At 36.2% G+C, this 16,600-nt stretch overlaps 1 protein-coding gene across 1 annotated transcript in view; it reads right to left on the bottom strand.

Moving 5' to 3' along the window:
- ZFAND3 (zinc finger AN1-type containing 3) overlaps nucleotides 1–2,271 on the bottom strand; it is a 101,524-nt gene extending 99,253 nt beyond the window's left edge. The window contains exon 1 of the mRNA XM_039697774.1: nucleotides 2,149–2,271. Coding sequence (XP_039553708.1) covers nucleotides 2,149–2,176 — 28 coding nt within the window. The 5' untranslated portion in view covers nucleotides 2,177–2,271. The remainder of the gene's footprint in view (nucleotides 1–2,148) is intronic.
- Between the last annotated feature and the right edge of the window lie 14,329 nt (nucleotides 2,272–16,600).

Below are 16,600 nucleotides of genomic sequence, written 5' to 3'. Positions count from 1 at the left end.
AAGGAAATGATGGTCAAGAGAAATAGTATTTTGAAATTTTCCCTCTGCTTCAACACATTTAAATAAATAACCTGCCATTTTACAAGATAAAAAAGAGGAACTAGTTTTCACATCCATTTTCTGGAGTGCCTGAAACAGTGGAAAAACATCCTTCAACACCTTACTTGCCTAAAATCTTGCTACCTGTGGTGGTTCAAATTACAGAAACAGGAGTACATATCTTTCTATATCAGTATATAGCTAGAAACCCAGTATAGAAAATATGCTAAAAACATTTCAGTAACATCAGGGGGAAAAAAGAAAAAATAGAAAACCACTTCTATGCTGGAATGATGACACTGAGAGGTTTTGAGTTATGACTCCAAAGGAGCGTACATATCTTTCTATATCAGTATATAGCTAGAAACCCAGTATAGAAAACATGCTAAAAATATTTCAGTAACAATCGGGGGAAAAAAATTAGAAAACCACTTTTATGCTGGAATTATGACACTGAGAGATTTTGAGTTATGACTCCAAAGGAGGTGGAGTAGTTTTAATACTACTTGTGGAAGCAATGATAGGTAAGATCTAAATAAGATAGAGTATTTTGTATTTTTTCACAGTATCTTCTACAGTACCTTTATTCCAACCACTAGCAGCTCTTTAAGTTACTAAAACTCTCGCAAAGACTTATGTCATTAAAATAAACAGGCTCAAAGGAACATCTTGGAAATTTAAAAACATAACATCTCCCACCCCCACCCCACCAATCACACAAGGTCTCATCTCAAAATTTTACAGCAAAGAAAAATTAACTTTATCAGAGATAATGGCATTTCAGAAAAATTGCACAATAGGAGCCAAGAACTTTTCTTCTCTTTAAAAAGAAACAAATTACAAACAAATAAAAAAAATCCCCAAACCAGTAAAAACCATAATGGCATTTCAGAAAAATTGCACAATAGGAGCCAAGAACTTCTCTTTAAAAAGAAAGAAAATTACAAACAAATAAAAAAATCCCCAAACCAGTAAAAACCGAAAGAAAAGATGCTCTGCCTAATGCCTAGTCTGCTGGCTGTGAAGTTTTGGGTACTCTGCTAAACGCAGCAAATGAGGGATGGGCTGTTTTGATGTCTCAGAATCAGAACACCTGCATTGCTGAGTACACAAACACTTACAGTGCTAATAGGAACATAACAGTCCTACTGAGTCAAATCAAAGATTTGTTGTGACTGTGGTCAGTAGGGAAAGAGTGCAAGAAATTACATATACTTTCTTCAATGTACCATTTCCAGAGACCCATGCCTTTGGAAAACAGCCAGAGAAATACATTTTGCTGAACAACCTTTTAGCAATCTTTATTTCCCAAGTGTTTGTTTAATGAGGTGATGCTGAACCCAAGATGTGAAATCTAAGTCAAAATTAATTTTTTTGCTTTAAAAATGCTAAATAAGCTTTAAAGTTAAAAAAAAATGCTGGACCTTCTAAAATTTTATCTGTTGCCCCAAGGCAGTTAAAAATCATGAGCTATGACAGGACCTTAATTACAATTAAAAGTTAAGCTTACAATACTATGTAATACCAAAAAATTAATTCAGAAGGGCAAAGCTAGAAGCTGCTAGCAGCAAAAGGTCAAAAACAATTCAAAAACAATTCCTGAGATTTTACACAATAGCAATGACCTTACAATAAGAAAATAATATGAAGTAATTAGAACAGCCTACTGATGACTTACTGACGATTTAGTGGTCAAGGGCTGCAAGTTAGAGGAAATGGAACAAGGTGTTCTATAACAACTTTTCCTTTAAATTTTTTAATTCATTCTATATATCAGAAGTTATTACAAAATAAATCCTACAAAATTCCAAATTACAATTCAGACTTATGTGTTGTGGAAACCACATCATCTATACAGGAGCTATGCTGGCAGTGAAGCTATGTAGTACAAGGATGTACCTAAATTTCCTAAACTTCAAGAACTAAATTTGATGGGTACATTTACACAAGAGGTTCTTGATTAGCAAATAAAGAAAGCACTAAAGTGAGGAAAATCTGATTACATGTACACACTGAAGGAAAAGAAACTCATGCATAAATCCTAAGGGAGATGCCAACAATGTGGTTTCAATAATCTAAGGGAAACACAAAACCTTTTACTGCACTTACCAGCAAAGCATTTGGAACAGAGATTCATAGTCTTGCTGGACCTGGGGCAAAAAATAAAAAAAAAATAGAGCTAAAAAATTCATTGTATTTCTAATCAATATAGGGAAGTTTTGGGGGCAATGAAGCAAGGGTAACAGGTAAGAACTTAAATGGCTAGGAATCAAAGGTAAGTGGCTAAAAGTGGCTGAACTAGGAATGAGAGTATGGAAAAAGACTTTGTACAGTAATCTTTTCAAGAGTTTCCAAAATATGACTTCTACACATTTACCTCATATATGAAAATAAACTTACTTTACCATTCAGTGTATACGTTACACATTCATCATTCTAATCTTTGTATTGCAATGTGATAATAATGATAGATAGGGAGCACCAATACATTCCATTGGAATAGTAGACTCCCCTTGGCAACAGCTCTGCAGTCCTGACAAATCCTGAATACAATACAGCAATGGAGAGATTCAAGTATTGTACTTATAAGGACACAGACAGATGTGCTCTTGGAAGTCTAGATGGAATGGTTTAACTAGTTATTACATCAAGCTGTTCATTACTACCCTCAGCTGCATTCAGCAGTAATTTAAAATAACCTGGCTGACTTTGCACTGACATGGACGAGGATAATTCCTATGATCCACAAGGGTGGCTCAGCTTTAGGGGCAGCAACCTTTAGCTGAGAGAATAACAGCAGGAGAACAGCAGCAATATCTTAAGCCTCCCAGATGTCTACAAAGTGCATATGCAATTATGCCACAGGTGTTCAAACATCAGAAAGACAGTAGCCTTATCAAAAATAAAGAAAAAAATTAGGGTTATAAGACCTCTCTAGGCCTCCCATGAAAATACCCAAAGCCCCCAGCTTACAAAAAGTTCTCTTCTAACACCACATCTCCTGTAAAAAGTGACCTGGAGAATATTCTCAAAAGTTCTCTATGTGTTGGATTATCTTTAGGTAAGAATGAACTGGTTTCTGTGCACACTGTCCAATATTTGATTTGTTCAGCATTCCTGAATCATCTCTGCCATTATTTACAGGCATTAAGGCCATCCTAGGCAAGTCTGAAAGTACCTATTAACAGGCAAGGTTGTACCAAAACTGTCCATGCCCCTAAGTCCTTTCTTCCTCCCCAGAGCAGCCCCCAGCTGGAACATATAATTTAGCCAAATTAGTTGCACCTCTCTCTCTAGGAAAATACAAACAAAGAAACTACTGAGACTAGTAGTTGTTTTCTACCTCCAACCAAACACAAAGGGAATTTTGAGAGGAGATCTGAGTCTAACAACACATCAATTATAAAAAACGGCTTATTACCTTGAGACAAAAAAATTTGACAACTTTTTCAAAGCAATTGTATCACAAATGAACATGTGTCAGAATTATAGATTCCCCCTGCCTGAATTTGCAGATGGTTATTTTAAATTACTTTCTAGTAACAAAGTAAATCCAGACCTGATCAATCATATCTTGGTATCAGCAAAACATCAGAGATGCTTTTCAATTCATGCACATCTGAAAGCTGGTTTACATCAAGCTCAAAAATTCTATAAGAACACATATCACTGGAGATTTGAGACATAACCATTTGCCAGATATAGCAAGAGCTACAGAAACATGAAAGCTAGTTTTAAATGGAAACAGCATGCACACAGGAGAAAAGTTAATTTCCAAGAAAAAAGAAAAGCAGAACAGCCTTTGTAGCCATACAAATATATCATCAGCTTGGTAGATACCCAAAGATTCAATGGGTTGATGGTCTACACAGGTTATCCAACTTCAAGAGAACTGCAATTAAAAAGAGCATGGTGAGTCAACACCTACAGCATCAGTGTGCTGCAGTTCACTACTCACTGCTTATGGGTTAGACCTTCTGGGGCAGCTCAATATGCCAGGCAGGACTTTCTCTGCAAAGCCATCAAACCCCAGGGGCAGCAAAGAAAAAGAAAGGCTGAGTTCAGCTGGTTCATCCTAATGACATTGGAATGGGCAATGACAGATGTTTTCAGTGGTATAATCAACCATCTCAGCTGTTAAATACCAATCCAAAGCCCCATATAATATTTACTTATCAGCACACCCACAATGAAAACACAGACACAAACACAACACAGATCTCAGTGAAAAAGAGAAAAAAGGCTGCCATGTACATCTAACACACAAAAGCCCCTCAAATTTTCTGAAAGGACGGCACTATTGGACAAGTGACCTTGTAAGCCAAGTAACACTGTTACAGTTTCAAGGATCACTTTCCTGTCGATCCTTGTATATGCCTTTTAAAGGCACCCAAGTCAGTCTGAAGCTGCTACTAGGATGAGAACCTGAACCTTGAGTGGTTTTTTTGTTAGCTTCTTTTACATAGCCACTTATGTGAGAGCAGATATACACAGCAGCACTACACTAGAACTAAGGAAACAGCAAACACAGAGCAACAGCACTGATCAAGTCAACTTCTTTATGAAAATGAAATATTTAACTGGAGCAAAACTTTTATAAAGAAAATGCATTTATGTACATCAAATTTTGTAGGTCAGTGTATGTCAAGTAAAATGTTTGACAGCCTTTTGCTATACTGCAAATGACTCCTATCACTGCTAGCAGGATCTCCTCTTTCCAGCAGGCAAGGGTTCACTCATCAGACTTAAAATTGAGCAAACTTGCACATTGCTGTTCTCTTGCAGAGCACATGTTAACCACATCACTGGTTTAATTATTTCTCAGTGACTCCTGAATTCACCAGAAGCTCATAGTGCCAGGGAGGAAAACAAAAATGTAAAATTTTTTTGTTCCTAACAACCTTCTCAAATATATCATACATCTGCAATATCTGTTCCTTCTAGGGACAATTTCATTTGAAACACTCAAAGTTCTGAAATATCAAAGCCTTAATCACGACACAGCCTTCTGTTTCCACTTCATAGGAAAAAGATGATCATGGATGACTTTTAGGGAAGGCAATACAATTCCTGTTTCTAGGAACACATAATAATATCATGACTGTAGTGGTGTATAATGCACAGCAAGGCTAGAATTCTAAGTTAGTCCTGGCAATGAGAATTGTGTGGTTTAGACTGCAGGCTGACACCAGCACTTCTACACCCTTCTGACACAGCTAGCTTGGGATATGCTTCTGAATCAGATATCAGATCACCACAGTTTTTAACTGCATATATTATAGAAATTCCTAGACTTCCCTCATAAAAAGCCAGCTTCATGCTGAACAGCACCTCATCCAGAATTACTCACAGTATACATTTTATATGTACAATATCTCTAGAAAGTCATTTTTATACAGAATTTATAATCTCTACTTGTACATAATTTAAGCTGGTATTCAGAAAGACATTCATATTTATAGATAAATCAAGTCAAATAGAATGGCATTATCGCTGAGGCAGAATATATAGTTAAACCCTCTTTGGAGGCACTTCCATCTGTCAAAAAGAAACCATTTAACTAAAGTGTAACACAAAATTATTATGTAGATTGGAAACCACAAGGTGAAGCAAGCTCAGAAGGTCAAGTGGCAGACCAAGTTAAATGCAGAGGATTCTTCAAGACCAGAGGCTATAGAATGATTGCATGCAACAGTTCTGCAGGGTTTGGTCTGAAACCAGTGAGGGTATTAAAACTGCCTCTGCTGCCCGAGGAAAAAACCCACTCCCTTAATAACATGGCCATGAAAACAGTAGCAATGACATAGGGACTTTGAAAGAGGAAGAAATTTACAGAAATGGGAAATCCTGGAAGTTCTAACATGTTTATACTTTAAGCAGGAAATAAGTTGCATGTAAGGGCAAAAATAAAATGCGCATTTGAGGCTCTCCAAACCATCACCCCTTACTTGTGCTGTTGTACCTACAACTCGCCACAGCAAAGGTGACTATTTGAGCATTCAGATAGATGTGCACCACTATAATGTCCCAACCTCAGAGAGATGCACATCTGCATCTTCAGTCAAAGGTGCATAATGCAAACTGAGAGCCAGCAATGGGCACTGAATAGCAAAAATCACATACTTCAAACAATACATGTGCTCATATCGTGTACCACAATTGATATATAACTAATTAAGAAAACTGAAGAGATTGCTTCCCTGATTCCATTTTCATATGGTACTTCCACTACATTCTTATGAACGTGTGAAGTGGCTTTATCTGCTCCAAGAAGAGCACTTGCTCTCATAAACTCAATTTTATGCTCTATCCTGTCAATTATTCCTTTTATTCCCTGCCATTTTACAGTATATCACTGCAAGGCACCATCCAAATCAATGCACGTTCTTTTCTGTCTCCACTGGAAGTCTGGTTTTCCTTCCTCCTTTCCCAGTAAATGACTACCAATACAAAACCACATTGAGAGAATGCAAGTGAATTCTAGCCCTGAATCTCAAAGACACAACTGTTAGATGCACAGCACCTGATCAGAATAAACAGAATCAAAAGGCAATCTCACTCTGAAGATTCAAGAACAAGTCACATGTGGAAATTTTGTGGAGTCAAAGAGAGTTAAAAAGTATAACAAAACTTGACTGATCTCAAGATACTCAATCTCCAAAAACAAACTTCTGCCAAGAAACTTAGACAGGTGTGCCTAATAAATAATGAAGGTTTTGGTAACAGAATCCTCCATTTTCCAGCAGTTGGTCAGGTGCTTCATAACTCCCCCACCCCATCTTTAAGACAAAAAACAAAAGGGAGACCAGAAACTTCATAGTACACAAGTGCCAAAGGGCAGTACAAAATGCTCAGTTTCACCTGTATTAGCATGCCACCTAGACTTTTAAGGTAATGGGGAACTAGTATTATCATTGCAGATGGTCACCAATGACAAGAATTGTGCAGCTGCCTTGGAGTAAAAATTCTACTACTACATACAGGTATGTATTCTCAATGCTTGAAAAACAACACTAGAATAATCATAATTCTTTAAACTAATTGTTGTTCATATGTCTTTTGATGATGGAATAAGGATTTTGGAGAAAAAATGCTTTCATGCAGCTTATGTGCATTAGACATTTAGTTTTAGAGATATTAAAAACCACAGATGCTAATTAAGTATGACTATAAAATCCCAGGTTCTGCATTTTTATTGGAACGAAAAAAGCCTTCCAGCACATCTAGTAATGGTTTGTTACAATTCAGAAGTTGCTATGGCTTGGTAGCAGGAAAACACATCTACTTCAGTGTCCCTGTAATTGCACTGGTGATTAAATGCAGCATGTTAAATGCTTCTTGGTCCCCTTCCAGCACAGCAATTACAGTGGGATCACAGTGTCACTACAGTACAAATATATCTCAGCCCCTGAATGATACCTGTCCAACATTGTCAGACGCCCTATGTTTGAAAAAGATTAACATAGTATGAATCATGTCATTAATTAGTTAGAACCACAAAGATACTCCCTATATGCTCAGCACATACGATGTAATGCATTTTGTAGCTTAGGATGACTATACTCATGTTAAATCAATGCATTTATAGTACTGTAGTTAATGATCTGTCACCATTTCCATTAGAAAGCAATTTTCAAAGCCTTAGACCTCTGCTAAGAATTCACTGTGAGCTGAATCCTGGCACAGGGCAAAAGCAAAACCATAGCAGACACGTTTACTTTCATCCAAATAAATTAGAAGGATTATTTATTATTAAAAGAAAATCGATCCAATTCTGTATTTCCCTGACACTTTTCATCATTCATTCAGAGCATCTAACGCTTCACCTTGTACAGGAGGGAGGTTAATTAGGCTGTGTTAATAAGATCCTCAGTTGTCCTTTGAAAGTTTTATATAGCCTGTACACTACCTTCTGAAAAAAGCCGTTTTACCTTTCTAAATCAGAAGTCACCTCACTAATTTAATATATGCTGTATATTTGATATTTATATATCCATTGTAATTTATAATCTTGTTAAGGCAATATAGGCAAAGTTTTTGGGGCAGTTAAAACAATTATTCATATTTTCAAACTGAGGTAATTCAATTATTCTTCATAAATGATGCATGCCAAATTCCTTTCAAATAACAGAGCAGAAGTGGAGCATGGCAAACACAGGTGGACCTCCAGAGAACTTGGCACTAAGAAAGTCACATGCATTCAGAAACAGATTTTTAAGTGAACTAAGATCTGAAATGAAATATCCCACAAATGGACTCAAAATCTTCCACTTATTCATCTGTTCTATACCTAAATGCTCCAAAGTTAAGAACTTCAATTAGAAAAGTGTTATCAGTAACATTTTTTATTATTACAGCTACTATAAGGGGTTGTGCTTTAAAAACATCAGTATTCTAGTGTTGGACTTCTCATTTTCACCACAGACAATTTAAATGTTTCTGATTATCTAAAGATTTTTGGTAAGCTGATGAAAATGATAATTTAGTCAGTGAGCCACACATTCTTACCTCAATTTGAAATGAAATGGAGGGCAAACTTTATGAACTTTGCATTGTACCAGTGCAATGCCCTTCTGGCAGCTTTCCACACTCAAAAGATATGCTGATGTAGCCCAATGAAGTAGCTGGATCCTAATTTATTTTTTTTTCCAATGGGTACACTAAAGCATCCTTTTTAAACTCTATGACTGAAAGACTTTTTTTGTTTTAAATACATAAAGACAATGAAATGCTCAGTTTACAATTAGTCCAGAAAAGAGCACAAAAACACAAGTGGTAAGAGGGAAGAATGTGGAAAATACACAGTGAAGTAGCTGAGTCTTACAAAACACACAAAACACTGATAGAGTTTTCACTGAAAGCCTTCTCCAACAATTCTTAAAATAAACTACAAAAGAATCCACTGCATTTAAATGAGCTAAGACAGGTTGTGAGAACTTCCATCTGATTCATCTGGGTTTCTAGCTGAACTTACAATGTTGTTGCCCTCCAGTCAAAGCTAAATGGTTCATATTCCCGTGAATACACAACTCTATGCTTTAAAAAAAACAATCTCAGCATATACCTCTGGTAACTCTTCAAAATCTTTTTCAAGAAGATGTGTAGTCTACTATATAAAGGACAATTAAATTTTGGAATTCTGAGAGTTGAAGAAGTCTTTAGTGAAGTAGGAATAAAACTTGAAAGTTGTGATCTACGCACCTTTCACCAATTCCTCAAGAACATTATTTTGCTGTATATTGTAGGTAATAACTAACATTGCCCTATGACAACACAATCATCCTCCTGAGATTTACAATGTAAGATATTAACTTTATCTTTTTCTTCAGATCAGACACTCCAATAAATGCTCTACTGATAAGCACCACTCAAAAATCTATTCCATTTCTGTTATTCCATTTACCACAGGATCAGTAAAGAGATACTAAATAGTAAAACATTCTTAGGAAAAAAAAAATTAAGCAGCTGGAAGAAACCTCAAGAAAGAAACCGTTTTGTCCCTGGACCTAAAGGTATGGGTAATTACATATCAAACCTTGCTAGGAAACCCTCCTAAAATACTTCCTGACCTGAACTGCCAGATTTAGCATAGAAAGTAGGAAAATGTTTGATTGTTGCTGATTTTAAGCCCAGCATGTCTCTTCTGTACACAAATGCATAGCAAAGCATTAAATTTTTTTAATCAAAACAATTTTTCTTTTTCTATGGCACAAGTATACTTAGGAATGCCTGCCATTACGTGGCTTAGAATGGTTAGAACATTTCGATTCTTCCTGGGTGAGGGATGGGGAACAGCTTTGCAAAGTATTTCCAAGATGGAAGGGTTTATGTCAAGTAACAATTAAAAGAACAAGGTATGTTAAATGGTTTTAAAATGCTGTTCTTGCATTAACAAATCACACCAATGAAGTCTGGCATAAATACTGTGTCATGTGTGTTCTCCCAAAAGCTAGAAGAACACCAAAATTATAAAACAAAGTACTTGGTTGTAGAGAGTCTATGTTTTGTGTCTAACAAGTCAAATATTAATCAAGCAAAAAGGAGTTTCAAGTGTTGACCATCCCAAACACAGGAAGGCACTTGAAGGTGCACTACATGCAAAAAATCTGACAGGATGAGTTAGAATCCAAATCATTATTTTGACTATTCATTTCTATGAGTTAAAAACACAGGAAGCTAGGTTCAGAAATAAAGCAGCCAAAATCAAGAGCAAAGACTATCCCTTGGACAAAGCAAGAAAACACTGCTCTTCTGAGACGGGTAAGGAGCTATGTCCTATTTAGTAATGACAAGGTTGTCCAGCAGGATCTCTCACCTGCCTAGACAACCCCAAAAAGCAGCAATGTGAGACATTCTGCCAATGACAGACAAACTCCCTTTTATGGTTCTCTGTACTCCTTGGTTACTGAATCCTTCTGGAACTGCACACCATGACAGAATTGTGGCACTTCTTGAAAAAGCAGCTGAAGAATTTTGACAAGGTGCCTGTAATCCTATCTTAACATATCTGAAAGAAGGTATCAGTATGGAAGTTAGCAGGCATTTTTCCTCCTCCCCATTTAAAACAGGTTTCAGTAGTCCCCAAAAGTTTACCTGGATATTCACCATGGGGAATTAATTTTCTTCCACCCTAGCCTGCCTTATACCCAATTTTACAGTCAAGAAGCAATGAGGCTCTTACTCTGGTCACTGCTGCCTCTACACCTGACTGGCTATACACAGACATTTTCAGTTCTCAGCTGTGAAAATGCAGTTATGTCTCACGATCTTATTTTAGAAAACAAGAATACTTCAGCTCCTCCTCAGGAATTTGAATTGTATTAAGATTATGCCTACACTAGGAGCAATCTGACAGTTAACTAAACAAAACATTCCTGGAAGCAGATCTACCTACACTGTCAGAAAACAATTCTGCCCTGCTGTTACAATAGCAGAAAAATAAGACAAAGAAAGTAGGGAAAAAACCTACATAAAAAGTCACTTTTAGAATTGGAATGAACCACCCAAGACTATCTTACTCTTAGCAAAAGCAGGTTTACATGTTCACCTTGGTCATCCCAGAATTTTGCTCAATTTCTGAATAGCTCTCAGGTGGATGCCTGTCCTTGATTTTCTATCTATCAGGTATGAGAGGCTCCCATCCTCAAAAGAACCGTCCCAGAGTAAAGAAACCGAGAAACTCTCTTGCTATACTGCAGAGATGTTATGAACTAATGTTTTCACCAACACATTACACTAAGTCTTGGCTCATAACACCACTTTGGATGTTTAACCTTGAGAAGAGATATCCTCTCATAAGTACTTTGGAGTTTTCTAACAGTTCAGCATCATCCCAACCAATACAGCATTTCCAATCAGCCTAAAACTGCTTATAAATAATTCCTTCACAATGTTTCTGTGTTAAACATTCAGCTTCCAAAGCATCTGGAAAAGACTAAATAAAGCAGGTAAAATTTAGAACAACAAAGAGTTAAGGAACAAACCAACGCAAACATGTTTGGTAACACCACTTCAAAAAGCAAACAAACCCTCCAAAAACCCCCAACATGCTATAAATAAGAATCAGGCTGATAATAACAAAGACTTACACAAAGCAAGACATGAATCGGAACATAGAAAAAGGTGCAATTTTTTTCTTTCCCACATGTGCACCCAGGCACAAACACAGGTAAAGAAATGCATCTGGAAAAGACTAAATAAAGCAGGTAAAATTTAGAACAACAAAGAGTTAAGGAACAAACCAACGCAAACATGTTTGGTAACACCACTTCAAAAAGCAAACAAACCCTCCAAAAAACTCCAACATGCTATAAATAAGAATTAGGCTGACAATAACAAAGACACACACAAAGCAAGACATGAATTTGAACATAGAAAAAGGTGCGATTTTTTTTCTTTCCCACACGTTCACCCAGGCACAAACACAGGTAAAGAAACACAACAGCACTTATACACTAACCACCATTAGCCCAGTGACATTTGATAGGCTGGGACCTACAGCTCCACTGACAGCTCGTATAAAGCAGCATCCTCTTTTCCGCAGTGTTCAGTACAAAGTCGCTTTCTCAGGAGCTTCTAAGACACACTGGATATTGGTCATGGAGAGTGTTTTCAGCCCCAAGACCCTTCACTTGCTGAAGGTGTTTGCTCCATGAACACCTCAAATCATTCCATTCAAAAACAAAACCAAAAGTGGGGGGTGTAGGAAATCTGCACAATTAAGAAATCCAAAACGAAGTGCTTGAGAGACCTGAGGAATTTTTTGGGGGGAAGGGGGAACATTATTTTGGGTTGTTTGGTTGGTTTTGAGGTTTTCTCAAGCTGTGATTAAAACATTAAACATGAAAGATATTTTAATATCTGAAAATCTCAGCTCTTCCCCACATTTTCAACACAATTTCCAAGACCTGAGCTTGACCCAGGGAATGCTGCTCAATGCCATACTTTTTTTCAGGTAAGGGATTTTGGAAAGTTAATGAGTTAACAATGTTGTAGAGTTCAGTAAATGAACTGCAAGTAAATGTGCTCTTTTGCTCAAATCCTATGATTCATATGCCCAGGAGGAACAGTTGCCTTAACTCTACTTCATCCAGCTATGTTATCTGAAAACTCTTCTCAATTTTGCTTTGAATAGAAAAATGCTTAAAAGAAATTTAATTGAGCTAAAGAGCTACACATTAAAAAATAAATTGTAATAAACATCCTGAGCCATATGACTCAAGCCATAATGTCCAGAATTTGTGGCTGAAAGACAGGAAACAATTTTAAAATAATGTAATGCACCACATTGCCTATGCCTTGCATTTTCCAGCATTCTGAATACAAGTGCATGATCCCCAAGAGCAATGACAACAGAAATAGTACTCCAAGTTTTTTCAGAAAGAAAAAAACATCTTAAATACCTCATTATAATTCTAGAAGGAAAAAAATGGTTATTTGCTAAATGCAGATTTTAAACTTGACTATCACTGATATAATATGAAATACTAAAATATCATTAAATCTTCTCATTACCTAGAGTTAGCTTATAAGTCTGGTCTTTCTGTAATTGTAGCCAACAATTTTGTTCTACTATAGAAGAATTAAGTTTATTAAGTTACTGTAGTAAAGCTTTTTCAAAACACAGATGAAGAGTACCTTACACATTTTTTTAGTAGACAGTATTCCAGTTATTGCTATTTTATTTTATCATGTTTATTAAGTTACTGTAGTAAAGCTTTTTCAAAACACAGATGAAGAGTACCTTATGCATTTTTTAGTAGACAGTATTCCAGTTATTGTTATTTTATTTTATTACGTTAATTCAAGTTAACATGCACCTGACTCACTGAATAAAACTGACATATTACTACTCTATATTTATTCATTTCTTCAGAGACAAAAATTGAACCTCTTCAAACAAACACCCAATACAAGAAGAACTCTCTGTTATGGGAAACCTTACTGCATAAACCTTTGCATGTTTATCTTCCTCTGTAAATAATGAAACAAAAGGAAACAATTAAACAAAAGTATTTTGAGTCTTAATATGTAAATGCTAATAATAATACAGATGCTTTTTCTTTTTTCTTTTAAATAGACCAACACTCTTTCCATTCTCTTTTGCAGCTATATGGTCACTACTGCTTTCGTGACATTGATGAGGAAGTCAACAGCATGAAGTATCTTCCATAAGAACTGAAATGAAATGAGCACAGTACACAAAAACAACCCCAGACAGACAGCATCAGTGCTGAACTGGATCTATCAGACAAGTGTCACAATGTCCTAAAGGAACACTGACATTTTTATGCTAGATTATTCCGAGTTTCTTATTTTTGCATCTTTCAACTCTCCAAACCTTTTCAAAATATTACATAAAACTACATTTCTCAAAATTTTAAAAGGAAGCAACAACATTTGTTTCCACATATTCAGATTTGGTAGTTAATATAGCTACCCCAGCAAAACACTATTATTTAGAATATCCAAGTGCTGGGGATCTTGTTGGAGTCCTCAATTGTTTTGTTTCTGACTGTGACCAAAAACTGTTCTCTGTGCATTTCGACTGCTGCATGCCTGAAAATCAATCCCTTATATTCCACTATGAACATCTGTACTCACAGAAGAAGAGAAAGGATCGGTGGAAGGAACAGATTCACAGATAGATTTTAAGTATCTTTCTCCATACAGCCTGTCATCTCAGCCTTAAAGGACTCACTGTCTGAAATTTTAACTAACACCCATCACTGTAAATGCAGCTGCTGTTATCCCTGACACAGAACAAATTATTCCTTATGCTATCAATCAGCACTGCTCACAATCTACTACAAGCATATTCTAATCACTTTTGCATGGACTAACTTCCAGCTACCACCAATCATACCTGGGGATTTGTTAAATCATTCCTAGGATTTGTTAAATTGGAACCAATGGCATGAAGATCAAACTCTGTTATTTACTTGATTACTACCTGAGAAGACAGTCAGATCTACAACAAAAATACTCTCTAATAACAAGTTTAATCTTTATTTTCTTAAAGGTATTACAGTGAATTGGGCGCAAAAGTAATAATGCAGGCGTTGTGATATGTATGCAACTGCAGCCAACTTCAAAAGTATCTTGTACATGTAATTCCTAAAATCACTTATTTTCCTGAGAGAAGTTTATGGTGCGAGCTCGGCATGCATTAAATCAAAAGCATTTCTAAGAAAGACCAGCTGTGTCCCACAGTGTTCACTAATACAGGAGGTTATTTCTCAGGAAATATTCCACCTGGTTTTTTTGAGCACATCTGTGAAGAACCAGCAAATTGCTCCAGTGTATCTAACTGACCTACTAAGAGAAAAATGGACCGGACTCCAAATCTAGTTTAGTTCTTGGCTGGAGTTTAGTTCTTTTTAAAGTCTGCAGAACTTAAAAAAGACCTTTAAATATCAGATATGGCAATAAAAAAGCAGCAAAGGAAGTTGGGGAGAGACTGCTCATCTTTTATTAGATGGTTTTCACTTCCCCTTAGCCTTCACACTTAACCAAGGTCAGAAAATTAAATTTACTGTTTGTTCAATAAAAAAGTGTTAGTGACTCACTCAATATACTTTCAAATATACAATCGGTCTAAAATCTATGGGTTGTACCCAGCACCCTTAAAATGATGTGGCATCACAGAACAGTACCCACAGAGGCAGGAGTTACCAAAGTGCCTATCTGCTGTGTAAACAAAATCTGTACTCCAGGTCTCTGCTAGTTTACACTAAACATTTATAATTCTCTAGGTGCTCTAACATCTGTGAAACATTTTACAACTCAGACTACTGGCACACATGGGTTTCTGCTGTTGTAAACACTGAATTGGCTGAACTACTAGAAACACTAAAAAGTATTTAATGTATAAAGGAAATGTGTTACAGAAGCAAGCTACCACACTCCGGTACCAGTGGGTGAGTGAGTCACAACAGGACTTACAGCAAGTTCAGAAGATCTTCCCTCAGCTATACAAAAATCCAAGTTAAATACATAACCTGCTTACACTTGCATTGCAAGGCTTCAGGGAATGCCATCTGCAGTGGGCACTACTATACAGTAATTGTGACTGTAAATGCCCACGTCCGCAAATAAATCTATAGGGAAGAAATACCACTCACCAAAATCAGCATTCAGTAATCAAATACATTTATTGACGTGGTAGTCTTTTGTGTTATTACAAGAGGAAATGCTGAATACTGTATTAAATTAAATGGCATCAATATTACAACTTAGCATATTACAGGATTCAGTATCATGTCAGCAAAACAACCCAGAAAACTTACCCAGTATAGAAAATATGAGCAATTACACAAGCATGTATCTGTTTGCCTCCTTTTTACACTGTATTACAAGAAATCTGGTCTATTCTTTTTCTGCTATTCTTTTCAGCGCAATAAAACTAGCAAATCAGAAGGTGAGAGAATGGACATAATGGAAGGTATTATAACCAAGGAAAGAATCTATAAAAACAAATATGAATATTTACTATATTTTAATAGAATGAGAGTCATTCACAAGACGAGAAAGGCCAAAGTTAATAAAATCATAATTTTGACTCACTTCCTGCTCCCTCAGTAAAGGTTTACAGGAACCCCCACTTCTGCTCTTGAGACTAGTAACTTCAGCAGAAGCTAGTTTGACAGATCTACTGAAAAATTTGTCTTTAAGTGTCTATATAAAGGTTAAAACAACAACACAATAAAAGCAAGTAAGACACCTTCTTTCAGTAGTCCCTTTCTAAAAAGGTAAGTGGCTTAGTATTTTCAAATGGCTGGGGCTTCAGATTCCAGAATTTTATTCTCCTCCAAATTTCATTTGCAGGTCATCTGAGAACTTTAATTATTGGACTTTCTAAACATGGATAAAGCTTTTGCTTTTCTATGCATTACGTAAGGAATTTTGTTTCCCTATATCTTAAAGTTTAAAAACATCTAACACGGCTTCTTTGCTAAAGTCAGCTTTGACTGATTAAACGTTCAATTTAGTAAGGAAACACTAAGGTCCATGGCTTCAATGTAACAGATACATAGATAAAGAGAAATATATATACACACAT

Source organism: Passer montanus, unplaced genomic scaffold (genome assembly GCF_014805655.1).
Source record: "Passer montanus isolate IOZ18808 unplaced genomic scaffold, ASM1480565v1 scaffold12, whole genome shotgun sequence".
NCBI lineage: Eukaryota > Metazoa > Chordata > Aves > Passeriformes > Passeridae > Passer > Passer montanus.
The sequence above is the reverse complement of the archived record's forward strand: the minus strand, read 5'-3'. Positions and strand labels throughout refer to the sequence as shown.